The sequence below is a fragment of the Thamnophis elegans genome, chromosome 1 (assembly GCF_009769535.1).
Source record: "Thamnophis elegans isolate rThaEle1 chromosome 1, rThaEle1.pri, whole genome shotgun sequence".
Lineage (NCBI taxonomy): Eukaryota > Metazoa > Chordata > Lepidosauria > Squamata > Colubridae > Thamnophis > Thamnophis elegans.
This window is the reverse complement of record NC_045541.1, coordinates 86153968-86169270: the sequence shown is the minus strand read 5'-3', so window position 1 is coordinate 86169270 and position 15303 is coordinate 86153968. Positions and strand designations below refer to the sequence as shown.

Here is a 15303-nt window from a genome sequence, read left to right as displayed (position 1 = left end):
GAGAGCCCAGGGAAGGGGTGGCAGTGTGGCTATTGTTATCCGGGAGTCTCTGTTACCTCGTAGGGTCCCTGCTCCGGAGCTTGTCGGGTGTGAGTCCCTGCTGATAAAGTTGGACCTCAAGGGTCAAGTGGGTTTGCTGCTAACGTACCTGCCTCCCAACTGCGTTGCAGCATCCCTCCCCTCGCTCCTCGAGTCAGTAGCCGAGCTGGCAGTTGAGTTCCCCAGGCTTATAGTTCTGGGGGACTTTAATTTGCCATCGCTCGGTGAACGCTCTGATGGGGCGCAGGAGTTCATGGCTTCCATGACAGCCATGGGCTTGACCCAGGTAATTCGGGGCCCAACCCATGCAGCGGGTCACATGCTCGACCTCGTATTCCTCTCGGAGCAGTGGATGTGTGATCTTGGTCTGAGGGGTAATGAGATCATACCCCTGTCGTGGTCAGACCACTGCCTACTGAGGCTTGACTTCCGGAGGCCAAACCCCCACCGTAGGGAGGAGGAACCGACCAGGTGGTTCCGCCCCAGGCGACTTATGGACCCGTTGAGGTTCCAGACGGAGCTTGGGGTTATTCCTGATACTCTCGCCCACAGTTCGGCGGAGACTCTGGTTGCCGCCTGGCATTCGGCGGCGTCGGAGTCTCTTGATCGGATTGCGCCACTACGGCCCCTCCGGGTCAGTGGATCCCGGAGACCTCCTTGGTTCACCGAGGAGCTCTGGGAGAAGAAACGCCGGAGGAGATGCCTAGAGCACCTGTGGAGGTCCGATAAGTCCGAGGCGAACCGAGCACTTCTGACTACCTGCACCAAGGACTACGTCCGGGCATTAAGAGCTGCCAAAAGATCACACATCTCCGCCTTGGTAGCGTCCGCCGAGTCACGCCCAGCCGCCCTGTTTAGGATAACCCGCTCCCTCTTTAATAGGAGGGATGCGGGAGACCCCTTGCAGGGTAGGGCTGAGGACTATGCTCAGTTCTTGGCGGACAAAGTAGCTCGGTTTCGGTCGGACTTGGACTCCACCGCAGTAGATCCAGCCGAGACACAGGAGGATTACTTGGCAAATCATCTCTGGGTTGAGTTCCAGGATGTTGCCTCTGGGGATGTGGACAAGGCCATTCGAGCTGTAAGTGCCTCCACCTGCATTCTGGACCCGTGTCCCTCCTGGCTGGTTGCCAACAGCAGTGAGGTGACACATGGCTGGATCCAGGCGGTCGTGACCGCCTCCCTTCGGGAGGGGCACTTCCCCGCCGTACTCAAAATGGCGGTGGTGAGACCCCTCCTGAAGAAACCATCCTTGGATCCAGCCATTTTAAACAACTTTCGTCCTGTCTCCAACCTCCCCTTTATTGGGAAGGTTGTGGAGAAGGTGGTGGCCTTCCAGCTTCAACGGGCCTTGGAGGAAGCTAGTTATCTTGACCCCTTCCAGTCCAGCTTCAGACCTGGTTACAGCACAGAAACCGCTTTGGTCGCATTGACCGATGATCTCTGGAGGGCCAGAGATGGAGGCTATGCGTCCATCCTGGTTCTCCTTGACCTCTCAGCAGCTTTCGATACCATCGACCATGGTATCCTTCTGCGACGACTGCGGGAGGTGGGGGTGGGAGGCACTGTTTTGCAGTGGTTCTCCTCCTACCTCTCGGACAGGTCGCAGTCGGTGTTGGTCGGGGGGCAGAGATCGTCCCTGAGGCCCCTAACATGCGGGGTGCCGCAGGGTTCGGTCTTATCCCCCCTACTATTTAACATATACATGAAACCGCTGGGCGAGATCATTCGGAGGCACGGGATAAAATACCACCAATATGCGGACGATACGCAACTGTATCTGTCCGCCCCGTGCCAACTCAATGAAGCGGTGGACGTGATGAACCGGGGTCTTGAGGCCGTTAAGAACTGGATGAGCACTAACAAACTGGTACTCAACCCGGACAAGACCGAGTGGCTGTTGTGTTTCCCTCCCAACAATTTGGCTAATGTTCCAACACTTAGGCTGGGGGGTCAAATTTTATACCCCTCAGATAGGGTCCGCAACTTAGGAGTCCTCCTGGACCCACAGCTGACTTTTGACCACCAGTTGTCAGCTGTGACCAGGGGGGCATTTGCCCAGGTTCGCCTGGTCCGCCAGTTGCGGCCCTACCTAAACCGGGAGGCTCTCGCAACAGTCACTCGAGCCCTTGTGATCTCTAGGCTGGAATACTGCAATGGCTCTACATGGGGTTGCCCTTGAAGTGCATCCGGCGACTGCAGTTAGTCCAGAATGCAGCCGCGCGAGTGATAGTGGGCGCACCGCGGTTCGCCCACGTTACACCCATCCTCCGCGAGCTGCACTGGCTACCTGTCGGTCTCCGGGTGCGCTTCAGGGTACTGATGACCACCTTTAAAGCACTCCATGGTAGTGGATCTGGGTACTTGAGAGACCGCCTTCTGCCGATTACCTCCCTCCAACCGATTAGATCGCACAGACTGGGCCTCCTCCGAATCCCATCCGCCAGTCAATGTTGACTGGCGACTACACAGAGGAGAGCCTTTTCTGTTGCAGCTCCGACCCTGTGGAACGATCTCCCCGTCGAGATCCGCACCCACACCACCATCCAGACCTTTCGCGCAGCCCTCAAGACCTGGCTCTCCCATCAGGCCTGGGGATAGGTTCCCAATTTACCCGCCCGAGTGTTGACTGTTGAATGAAAGTTGTGTTTTATTATTTTTCTTTTCTTCACATTTTGTTTGTTTTTTGATATTGCACCCCCTTCCCCGTGATTGTAAGCCGCCCTGAGTCCCCTCAGGGAAAAGGGCGGCCTATAAATCTTAATAAAATGTAAATGTAAATGTAATCAAGAAAGTGGTTTCAGGCACTTGATTATGCTTTTTTTCATTCATTCCAGGAAGGTGAGTCTACTTGGGGGCATCCTGAAATCAAATAGTTCCTTTCAGATTTTTATCAAGTTGTCTCTGAAAGAAATTACAATAAAGTAAAATCTTCCTAAACAAAAACATGAGGTCAACTGTGATCTATCAAATAATATAATATTATACAAAGCATTATGGTATTAGATAAATCACGGTTTAGATAGTCAGGGCTTAATGATTTTGTTTGTGCAACAGTTCTATTTCTGAAAATAAATCAATTTTATCTTGATGGACTTTAGGGCTAGTTACAGAAGCATATGCCCCTACTACTATACAGGTAATCCTCATTAATAGGAAATAATTAAAAGTGGGAACTTTGTCATTAAGCAAAGCAATAAAATATTTGTTATAAATATTTTATAATAAAATAAAAACATGTTTTATTATAAAGCAATAATAAGGCATACGTAATATCATGATACTGCACCAACTTAAAATGACAGTTCCAGCAGCCCCCGTTATTGTCATTAAGTGACACCCACATAATCACAGCGTTTTGTTTTTGCCACTTGTGATCTTCCGCTGGCTTCCCCATTGATTTTGTTTAACAGAAGCTGGCAGCAAAGGTTTCAAATAATGATAATGTGACCATGGGACACTGTGACATTGTAATTGTGAGCCAGCATCCAAATCATGATTGAATGACCATGGGAATGCTGCAACTATGAAGACCCAACATAATTTTGATCCATCATAATTTTGAACCGTCACTGTATACATTAAACAGGAAAGTTTACACCGTGACTGTCTGGATATGTCCAGCCTTAAGCTGATATCCAAATAAGTAAGCAAGCTGCCCCACAGCCACCAGAGTATCATTTTTCAATTTAGAGTCGCAAGCAAATTTTCATTTCTAAGTAAAAGGATGGTTTTTTCCTCCCAGGAAAAGGAGAGCAAACGCCTCCCGCCTCTCCTTACGGCTGGACGCGCATCCAGCAACAGCAACTTCAACGAATTATTCCCGTATCTCGACTGCAGAAATGCCCGTGACCGTTAGGGGGCTCCCAAGAGCCACCTCTAGCTCTAGGCTCCCAACTAGCGGTGGCGTGGACTTTCGCACCCGCGATACGGCGGGACTCTTCCCGCTTCTCTAACCGAGGGGAGCTTCCTCGCCTCCTTTGGCCGAAAGGACAGCGCCAGGCAACGGGGGTGAAGTGTCGGGGAGGTTGAGGGCAGCTCAAGGCCCCGCGCCCCTCCCTAGAACGGAAGGCCCGATGAGCCACGTGACGGAAAGACCGGTCCGAGGCGGGCTTTGGAGGCGGAAGTTTCGATGATGATCGGAGAGCCGAGGCTGCGGGCTCCGGGCCCGCCTTGGCGGCGCTGAGGAAACCGAGGCTCCGCGCTGAAGTCGGCCATGGCGATCCTGAAGGGCGCGTGGGCGCTGCTGTGGGCGCTGCTGGCTCTGGCGTGGGCGGCGGGTCAGGAAACCGGCGAAAAGGTGAGCGCCCCCTCACCCTCCAATCCAACCCCATCCTGTCCCCTCGGCTCAAGGCTGCCTCCCCCCCCTCTCGCCCGCCCGCCTCCCTTCCTGATTCCCGTCCGCTAAAACCCCTCTCGGGGCCGGGGGGAGGCAAGGCGCCCCACTGCCTGGATAACATGGGCCAAAGCGGGGTTGACGTCCGGTCATTTGAGCGCCCATCCCCGCCTCGTTTCCCTCTTTCCTCCCCTCTTATTATCCCTTCCTCGCTTTTAAGCAAAGTCTCTTACTTTTAAGGAGTATTTCCATATATTTCTAAAGCCAAGCAGAGCCGAACTGTGAGCCGTAGCAAAAAGAATAGTTCTCCGAAGAGGCCCGTGTTTATGATCTCAAGTTGCTTTGGTTCTCCCCCCCCCCCCCAAGTGTTTGTCACTTCCTTTTCTTGTAGTAAGGGTGCTTAAACCTGTAATGCTCAAACTTATAATTCAAACTCGGCTTGAAAAAAAGCATTTCATTCCAGTTAGTTTTTTCTTTTTTTAATTTGTATTGACGGTGGATATGGCTGTCTGGTCTACATTGGGCTACCAATTCTTGTGCCTTTTAACAAATGAGATTTAATGCTTTGTTCAGTCTGAAATGCTTTTAAATTGGGATCGCTGAGAGAAAGGGGTGGGGGAATTATCTGAGAGAAATTTCCAAATGGAATACACAAACACACACACACGCACACCCTCCTGTTTGTTCAATATATAGCCCTATATAGACCAAGCACAATGGGTTGTGTATGACCTTTCCATGTTAATGTTTTTATCCGGGTATCTGTCTACATCTTACTGCGGAAGAAGAGTTAACTTGAATTGATTTTTTTTGAATTAAATAATATCTGAATAGTGCAAGTAGGAATTATACATACATACATTTTGTTATTTTATTTTTATTGATTCAATTTATAAGCACCCAATCGTGAAGCAAGTAAAAAATCAGTCATTTTAAGTATATGCTTAAATATTATAGTTTTAATTATGTATATGTGTACTGCATACTCCATTCTAGATGGTTTCTAATATATCTATAATTCAATTTCAAATTCAGTAGAATTAAAATGATTAAAATCAGCAATGTGAAAATCTCTAAAATAAAAGAGTGGTTAAAATTATATCAAGGAGGGAACCAGTGCCACATCAATAACAAGTTGTTCTATAATATATATCTATTACGAAAACAGTACAATCCACACTGGAGTCTGCTGAAGACCGTGCTTCAGTCCACTGAAGCATATCCACACTGGGATATACAAAAAGTGCCTTGCTGGACATTTAATGCATCAGATAAGCTGTGCAAAGTACATGATCATGTAGATAATTTGGGTCTAAGTTTCATATGACTGTATATACCATAATCATATCCTGAATTGGGCATAGAAGGTAACAGGACTGCTGTTTCAATACATGGGTAATGTGATACTCTATAAAAACACTGTTTACTACTGTAAACTGCTTTCTGGGAAAGTTGAAATATCTAGATCGTTTTTCATGGCTATCCTATGAAGAGGTTTATGTTGAAGATGGATTGAAATTTTTCTTTTAACATATACACCTTCTTAGTAAGTAGTTCCCTAATTTTTGAGGTGCCATAAAGGCAACTCGGAAGAAATGTAGTTTCAGGCTTGCAAGATTCTGTTAATGTAACTTTACAATAAAGAAGAATTACTTCATTTGGACATGCTTCCTGTTTAGGCTACCTCACATTGTACCTCCTTCTACTGCAGAATCTCTCTTGTTACCTCTTCAACATTTTCCTATTTTCCTTGGTTGCCAAGAGACAGAGATGTTCCTCATATTCTGGCCTTTTCCTGTGAAGTTCCAGATTGTTGGGGTGGTATCTGGAAATCATCGTCATTTTTCTTCTTCTACTTCTGCTTTTTAATTCTATGAAATTGTTGTTTGTAAATAGATATTAGTTGGATTTGTTTGCCATACCTATGCTTAAAATAAATCATAATTTAGTATAGTGACTAGTCAGGTTATGCTTAGTTAATACTGTCTAATAGCCATAACTAAAGCCCATTAATGTTAATAGGTAGAACTGCATTTTCATCCTGTTTAATATAATTATTTATTAATGAGATAATGGCACTTAAAGCCTTGAATATCTTACTCCTAGATAAGATTTAATTGCCATGCATCCCTCTGAATAAATCAAGCTTATGAATAAATAGAATTGCAGATGACTCTTGCAAATGCATTTCTGAGCTACTTTTCTAGTTTGGATATTCTCTAAAAATGATATTATGTAATTGATTTTTTTGCCTTTCAGTTGGGGATGCCATTATGCTATTTAAAAGATTTATGCTGAACAGCCAATACACATTTATCTGGAAAATAAAATTTTAGTTTAAGACACATTTCTCTTGAGTACGTTTTTTTAGCTCCATCTATTCTGCTTTTGTTCCATTAGCACTGGAAAACTACCCTTAAGAATTATTTCTCTCTTTCCCTGCATTTTTAATTTTTAATATTCTGACAAAATCATTCTTAATTCATTTGCCATTACAGAACTCCCAGGATGTCCGATGTAAATGTATATGTCCCCCATACAAAGACCATGCTGGTAAATTTTTTAGTAAAAATGTTTCACAGAAGGACTGGTAAGTATATGATACTTTATATTTAAGAGATCAGAATAATTTAAATAGCTCATTTATTATTGGTATTTCAAAGTATTTTGAATCAAGAAAATTGTTAAATCTGGATGCTTAAATTGAAGTTGTCTGTGGTCATTGCTAGTAAATATAAGATTATATTTGAAATAACATTCAGAATATTTTTTTATAAATACTTTGGCTTAAAAATGATTTATTTTAAAGTGTTTTTTATTTAAGGCAATGCAATGCTTTTTGATATAACTTGAGATCTTAAAATAAATCAGATACATGTCTGCAGGCTGATTTTTCATAGTCTTAGATCATTGGCTTCCAAAATGTCCTTTAGATATACAGTAGGTGTAGATTAATAATAATCAAAACAACATTGCCTGATTCAATAGATGGATAAAAATGCCAAATCTGGCCTAAACATATAGCTAACTGTATGACCAAGCATAATAATAATATACACTGTCCAACTCCCAGCATCTTTGGGCAGTTTACAAATTGTTAAAAGCATTAGAACAAAACAAAAAGAATAAAGGTGGCAGAGATAAGAATACAAATGAGAAAAAAGAAAAAGGAGAAAAGGGGGGTACAATCATGCTTGCCAAAAACCTGAGTGAAAAGCCAAATCTATCAGGGCTCTTTAAAACACCAGTAGGGTGAGGCCAATGAAATCTCCCCCCCCCCCAGGGGGGGGATAGATCTCATTCCTGATGGCTGGCACTGCTACAGAGAATAGATGGCATTGTTTAATCCAAGGAACCTAAAAGCGCATCAGCCCTGCCAGATTAGATCAACTAGGGCTGCTAGACAGATACAATGAGAGACAAATTGTCCTTCAAGTAAACAGGTCCTATGCTAAGATATTTTTTACTTCAGTTTCCCACATCCCCTTGTTATTGTCTTAGGTTATCTACTTCTGGAGAAGAGAAAATATCCTGTGGACAGGGAGTCAGATTCTCTCAGTAGATATTCAAACAGAATGCCAAACCATTCTTGCCCCTATTGCAGTGTTCATATCATGAAGACTTTCTGTCAGCGTAGCAGCAGACACCTTTACTATGGTGTTATTTATCATGATGGATAGTTCCCTTTTGGTGATAATGTTAGATCATATTTTTTTTTCAATAAGGGGTAACAGTAATTGTGAGAGGGACCTTGGAGTCCTAGCATCAATTGCTTAAAGATGAGTTCAACAGCAGCCAAAAAAGCTAATGCAATCCTTGGTTGTATAAACAGAGGCATAGAATCAAAATAACATGAAGTATTAGTACCGCTTTATAAAGCCTTAGTAAGACCACACCTGGAATACTGCATCCAGTTTTGGTCACTATATTACAAAAAAAATGCTGAGACTTTGGAAAAAGTGCAAAGAAGGACAACTAAGATGATTAAAGGCCTGGAGACTAAAACATATGAAGAATGGTTGCAGGCTAGTTTAATGAAAAGAAGGACATGATCGCAGTGTTCCAATATCTCAGGGATTGCCACAAAGAGCAGGAGGTCAATTTATTTTCCAATGCACCAGAGGGCAGGACAAGAAACAATGGTTGGAAACTAACCAAGGAGGGAAGCAACCTGGAATTAAGGAGAAACTTCCCAACAGTGAGGACAATTAACCAGTGGAACAGCTTGCCTTCAGAAAGTGTGGATGCTTCATCACTGGACATTTTTTAGAAGAGGCTGGACAGTTACCTGTCTGAAATGGTATAGAGTCTCCTGCTTGAGCAGGGGGATGGACTAGAAGACCTCCAAGGTCCCTTCCAGCTCTATTCTGATTGAATGGATTGATTGGATTAAATTAATCCAGTTTATCAGAGGTACTTGCAATTACAAGTTGGTTCAACTAAAATACTTTATTTGTCTGGTAGTAGAATAAATAGCTTTAATTTATTCAACATTGTTATGCAGTTATGAATGGAATGTGCTACTTTTTCTTCTCATCTTGATACAGAAATCATTACACGTTTATCAGAAGGATTACACAATAACTAAAGTGAAGAAAATGTGTTTAGAAGACATATAAAAACACATACTCGGAATACTCTTAGTATACATGTTCCCTTATCAATACTATATCACTGAAAAGTGATATAGTATTGAAGAGCCGAGGTGGCGCAGTGGTTAAATGCAGCACTGCAGGCTACTTCAGCTTACTGCAGTTCAGCAGTTTGGCTGTTCAAATCCCACCAGGCTCAAGGTTGACTCAGCCTTCCATCCTTCCGAGGTGGGTAAAATGAGGACCCAGATTGTTGTTGGGGGCAATATGCTGACTCTGTAAACCGCTTAGAGAGGGCTAAAGCCCTATGAAGCGGTATATAAGCCTAACTATAAGCCTAACTATTGCTATTGAAAATCCCTTATGAAAATATAATATGACATTTCACAGACCTGCTACATCCTCAATCCATAAGCCTCATGATTAGATCCACTTCAGAAATACTTAATTTTCTGCATAGAATTAACGCTTCTGAAATATAGATGAGGAAGAAGGAATTGCTATTTTGTAAAACAGGTCTGGAGCATATTATATATTACAATTTTAATAATAGAAGGAAAAACATATTATAGCTATATTATAACAATCAGTCCTATTATTCCATAGTCGCTTGTCTAATGAAAATGATATTCTTTTGAAACCTCTTTCAGTTATTCCATATTTTTTCCCATAAAAAAGAATTTTTTTCATGAAATCTATAGCTTTTGTCTTAAATTATTGTTCTCACTATGATTTTATACCAAATGAAATTCCTTGTAATATGCCCTTACTGTTTTTTAGAATATGACTTAAGTGAAAAGGTTAGGGGCATGATAGATTTGCAGGTAAGGGTACCTAAGTCTCCTTTTTGAGTGATTCGCAATCCTTATTGATGCTACCAGTTCCAAATAACAAAGCTGTTGTCTCTCCATTTAGGAGGTATGATGGTTCATGAAAGATGTAAGGTTCTGAGGTTAGAGGAAGGTGATATTTTGGAGCGTCCTAATGTTGACATTTAAACATATTTGTGTGCTTCCTGGAAATCACTAATTTTCTAATAGGTTAAATACTAATGAGACATATTAAAAATTTAAGCTGATATTATGTAGATTAAATGTCAAGTATTTCTAACATTCATACAAATTAATAATAGATTGGTTGACTCTTCATTCAGGTTTGTATTCAGCATGTGTTCTTATTGGTGAATATTCCTCTCTAGTGTTATAAATTTATCTAAATGTCTGCCAAACAATTTTTCCTTCCCCTGCAGTGATTGTCTTCATGTGGTAGACCCTATGCCAGTTCTAGGACAGGACGTTGAAGCCTATTGCTTGCGTTGTGAATGCAAGTATGAAGAAAGAAGTTCAGAAACAATAAAAGTAAATTATAACATTGATTACTGTTTAATTCTGTTAAGTAATGTTCAAATGTCTTTTTCTCCAAAGCCGCATGTATCATAACAGTATCTTAAATTATAAAAAAGTGAAAGTGGGGCATGTTTATAAAATTTAATTTCCTTTTCTTTTTGTGAAAACTGTAAATTACTGATTTACGGATTAATTTGATCATAGCACTTAGATGCTAGGATATATTACTTTGTTATGTTAAGATTTCTAATCTTATTTATTCATTCATTCATTTTTCATGATCATGAATTGCTTTTTTGTTTTCAGTTTTGAAAACATGTTAGATTATATTGCATTACATATTATTCTGTCCTTATCAGTCTTATATGATTCAGTTTTTTACCATTAAAGTTATGCAACTTTCTAACCTAGTGGATATACATATTCTAACTTTCTTGCCAGTTCAAAGTATGCTTGGAAAATACTATGTGTGCAGTAAAATTACCTTTGTTATGCAAGTATACAACAAGCTTGGGACTGATTGCACTTATATATTGTTATTGTATACCTGATACCAAACACATTTGCCTTTAAGCATGCATATGATGCTTCTAAGAAGATTGTCTTTTAATTTGTACAAGAAACTGCTTATACTATTGGATATTTTCTTTTGCTTATGTTTCCTACCTTATTCAATTGTTTCTAGAAGAACATCTAAAATTTAATGCAGTGCTCACTTTTATTAGCTGGTATCCAGTAATTTTTACAGCCACATTAAGCTTTACAAGGGAACTGGATGCAATTATAATAACGTTACTTGAAAATGTGAATTTCATCTTTCTGCTATGTCTTCCCCTCAGAAAAAATGTGGGTTTTTTTCTTATTTTTTTAGTCCATTCTAAATCCATAATTATATTTCTTCGATTGATTTCTGTATTTTGGAGATTAATGAGTAAAAATAAGATATGTTGTAGTTTGCTAGACATTTTAATTTACTTTTGACAGCCTATATAATTCAAATAAGTATAAATTGAAATATTCTTATATTATATAGATTACCATCATAATATATTTGTCCATCTTGGGTCTTCTGCTACTATACATGGTGTATCTCACTATGGTAGAACCAATTCTGAAGAGACGTCTCTTTGGACATTCACAGCTAATACAGAGCGATGACGATGTTGGGGTAGGTTCTGTGTTTAATCTATTCAAATATATGTAATGTGTTCCCTAATTACAATACAGGTTTAATTTTGATAGTTTAAATATGATTTAAAATCTTCATTAAGACTTTAGAACTGACTGCTGAAGTGAAAATAGTACTGTTATTTTCCAACATAGTTGATGGTTACTATTGATTGTTGTTGCTTACAAAAGTTTTATTTTTGACAAAGCAATATTTAATAAAAAAAATAAATATGCAGACTAAAATGCAAAGTAAGAAGGAGAAGAAAAACCTGGAAAAATCCTTTTATATTTATACTTATCAACAATTACCTGTGAATTCTTTACTATAATATGAACAATACAAGATACAGTATATGAGGTTTCATAGAATCTATCATAGTAACACATGTTGCTTTATCTTTTGATTGGTAGAAAATAAGTAGATCTGACATTTCTGACAATCATTTCTTGATGTCTGGAATAATATTTTTCTAATTTCTTAATAAAGTTCTTTTAGCCACCCCTTGCTTACTAGACCCCTAACTGATGGTAAACAGTCAAATTCCAAAACTTTGGTATATAATTCAACATTGTATTAACATCTTTAACATTTGACAATCTATTGACTAGGGATGACTTGTGGCCTTTATGACAGTAACCTGATATTTTCTGTACTAATATTTGTAACAAACATTTGTAGAAACTTGCCACACTCACCATCCTTTCTTGGGTACAGATGTTGTTGTTTAGATTTGCAATTAAAGGTAGTCTTTTGATTACAAGCCTAATTGGGACTAGAATTTCCATTGCTAATCAAAGTAGTAGTTAAGCAAAACATCACATGACTGTACTGCTTAGTGACAGCAGTCTTGGTTGTGCTCATACGATGACAACTATGTGGTTGTTACGTGAGGCCCTCATGCTTCTGCCGTATGCATACAGATTCAGTTTACCTCCCCTCATCTCTGCCCTTAGCATGGCTGAAATGGAGAGACTACTGTATTCTGCTGCCACAACTTGCCTCAAGCCCTGTGGAACAGCAGCTCTATCCACTTTGCTATAGAAGGCTTTTAAGCTGCACATTTAACTGGAAGCACAAGAGAGTGATTTTCACAAATTTCCCCTTCACTTATACTGTCTTGCACCATCATAAAATCTGCCGCACAGGGATAGAAAAGGGAACCATATGGAGAAAAAGGAAGTGACAAACCTCTCTTTTCACCTCCCCATTGATCTCCTTTCTGATATCTAGTTCATTATGAGGAAATTCCACTGAGCATATGCTTTTATGATTAATGTGTAAATACTGACTAAAACCCATTACTTGTGTGCTTTCAGCATTTAGAGTGCTTTAGAATAATTTTGTCACATACTTTAGGGTTCTCAGACAATGGAGTATAAGCATAGGGCCTAATGTCATGCCTGCCTGCTATTTAACTTTAATTCATTGGAATTTGGCCTATGGAGGGCTCAAGAAAAGCTAGTTAAAACAAATAGTGGAGGTACAATGGTATTTAATGGACTGCATTAATTGCTGAAAAATAATATGCATAACTTAGGCAAAATCTGGTAAGCACATTCCTGACCATCATTCTCTGAATAAATAAAAAGTAACTTAATGTATTACTAAAACATCATTATGAAGACAAATATCCAGAAGATTTAACAATGTCTGTAGCAGAATGTATGGAAATCAATACCAGATGGAATTGTCTAAAAACTACAAATATCAGTTAATAAATATCACCACCATTCCATATTATGTTGTTGCTATATTTTAATATTAACATTAGTATTATGTATTCACTTAAAAAGTTTTATGCCAGCATTTACTTTAACATCAATATACAAGAAGGAAGGAACAAAGTTGTTCAATTATTTATTCTATATCTAGCTAATTTTCTTGTGAATTTCAGTAGAAACAAATGAATCCCTGATATCCATATGGGGCTCACACAGGAACCATGATTTGAACTTTTTTCAAACATGTCAGATTCATAGTTTGGTGGATTTCTATTTCATAGTAATGCTGAAGTCTTGAATAATCTGATAAATTAAAATGTTAAGCAGTTTGAAGTATAACATTGTTGTGTAAATAATTAGCATGACCTTCCCTAAATCATACCTTTAAACATAGTGCTCAAAACATTTAAAGTGTATTAGCATTTGATAGTAAATGTCCATGTTTATGGATTGCATTTTTTCTTTCATATGCTTAACATTTGAATGTTTAATATAAACACATGATTCTCTTGGTATTTTGTCAACGAAACAGCTGTATTTTTGCTTTTTATTAAGATATTGAATGTAAACTTACGTATGTTGGTATTCTTTGACATCATGTAGTGAATATTCCAAACAGTTCCACAATAGGTATTGCTAGTAAATAACACAGAGACTTTGGGAAGTCACATAGTACTGGCTATTTAGATTTGAATACCCTCTTACAGAAAGATGAATATAATTCTAAATGTTGTATCAATACCCAAAGACACTATAAATCCACATCGTTTTGCAGTAGAATTGTTCCAAAAAAATAAAAAAAATCAGGGCTCTTCTTCCCTATGGATGGATTTAGATTGTCATCCTTTCTAACAGTTATTACTTTTTTGGGAGGGGAGTGATCACACATTCTGCAGTTGCTTCCTCCATTCTGATGTATAGGGCTAAATAGTTCTCTTGCTGTCCATTATGTTATATCTGCATAACATCCCTCTAGTGCTTAATCCTAAATTCTAATAACAAACATTCAGGGTGATTGTTATATGAATATCTACAATTCTTTTATTGCCTTTTTTGTTCTTTGTCTTGGAAAGTCATATATAATGCTATTACTAGTTAACAATATGCTAGAATTGGGTTTTTTCACATGCAGATAGTCCTCAACTAATGACCACAATTGGGCTTGGTATTCAGTTGTTGTTGAAACTTTCTATATATTTGAGAGAGAGAGAGATTAGGATATATGTCAATACATGTTTAACTTGGAAATACTGAGCAGTAATATATAATAAAAATATTTCCTTCATTTCAGGATCACCAACCTTTTGCAAACGCTCATGATGTGTTGGCACGTTCCCGAAGCAGGGCCAACATGTTGAACAAAGTTGAATATGCCCAGCAGCGATGGAAACTCCAAGTCCAAGAACAGCGTAAATCTGTATTTGATCGCCATGTTGTGCTCAGTTAATATACCAGTGACATCTCCAACATATTGATTGAAATGCTCTAAAATAAATCACTGACCTCTGTCTTCCCGAAATGCCACACAAGATACCAACAAAGATAGCCCAAACACAAATGGAAGATCTGAAAATCTTTTAATAAGCCAAAATCTCTGTACATACTCAATTGCTTTTACTAATAAAATATAAGCAATTATTTGCGTGATCCTTATGAAATGGGGAGAAAATTGTTTATGGTTCTTAAATGAGGTTTACATGAATTTGGAGAATGTGCAGCATGTATGCTACAAGTGATCTACATATGAAATCTTTTGTAAATACATTCTTTTCTTATCACCTGCTGTATGTTGTACATATAACTATCACTTCTAAAACACTGAACTGTTAAATTATATTTCTATCAGCTTGTTAGCTTGCATCTATAAATATAAGGTAGGCCTTACATGTACAGAGATAATCGGTAAGCTAGAGGCTTGACATATTAACTAAAGGTACAGACCTAGTGCAATGTGCAATTGGAATTGGACTTCTACGTTGCTTGCTAAAAATTCTGTGTGATTATCTGCAATTCGTGTAAATTTCAATAGTTGATGGATAATTATTTTTTAAAATTAGCTTGATAATGGAATGCAAATAAAGTCTTCAGAATATTGGTA

General features: G+C 39.4%; 1 protein-coding gene across 1 annotated transcript; it reads left to right on the top strand.

Annotated features, from left to right (window-relative positions):
- Positions 1-4131: 4131 nt before the first annotated feature.
- TMEM9B (TMEM9 domain family member B) lies at positions 4132-15303 on the top strand. Its single transcript, XM_032222968.1, has 5 exons — positions 4132-4339; positions 6874-6965; positions 10217-10325; positions 11347-11481; positions 14497-15303. The coding sequence occupies exons 1-5, from the start codon at positions 4256-4258 to the stop codon at positions 14650-14652; spliced, it is 576 nt and encodes a 191-aa protein (XP_032078859.1). The 5' UTR covers positions 4132-4255; the 3' UTR covers positions 14653-15303.

Coding starts and splice junctions, on each gene's coding strand:
- TMEM9B (XM_032222968.1), top strand. CDS start 4,256: ATGGCGATCCTGAAGGGCGCGTGGGCGCTGCTGTGGGCGCTGCTGGCT. Junction 4,340..6,873: donor GTCAGGAAACCGGCGAAAAG/GTGAGCGCCCCC, acceptor TTGCCATTACAG/AACTCCCAGGATGTCCGATG. Junction 10,326..11,346: donor GAAGTTCAGAAACAATAAAA/GTAAATTATAAC, acceptor TATATTATATAG/ATTACCATCATAATATATTT.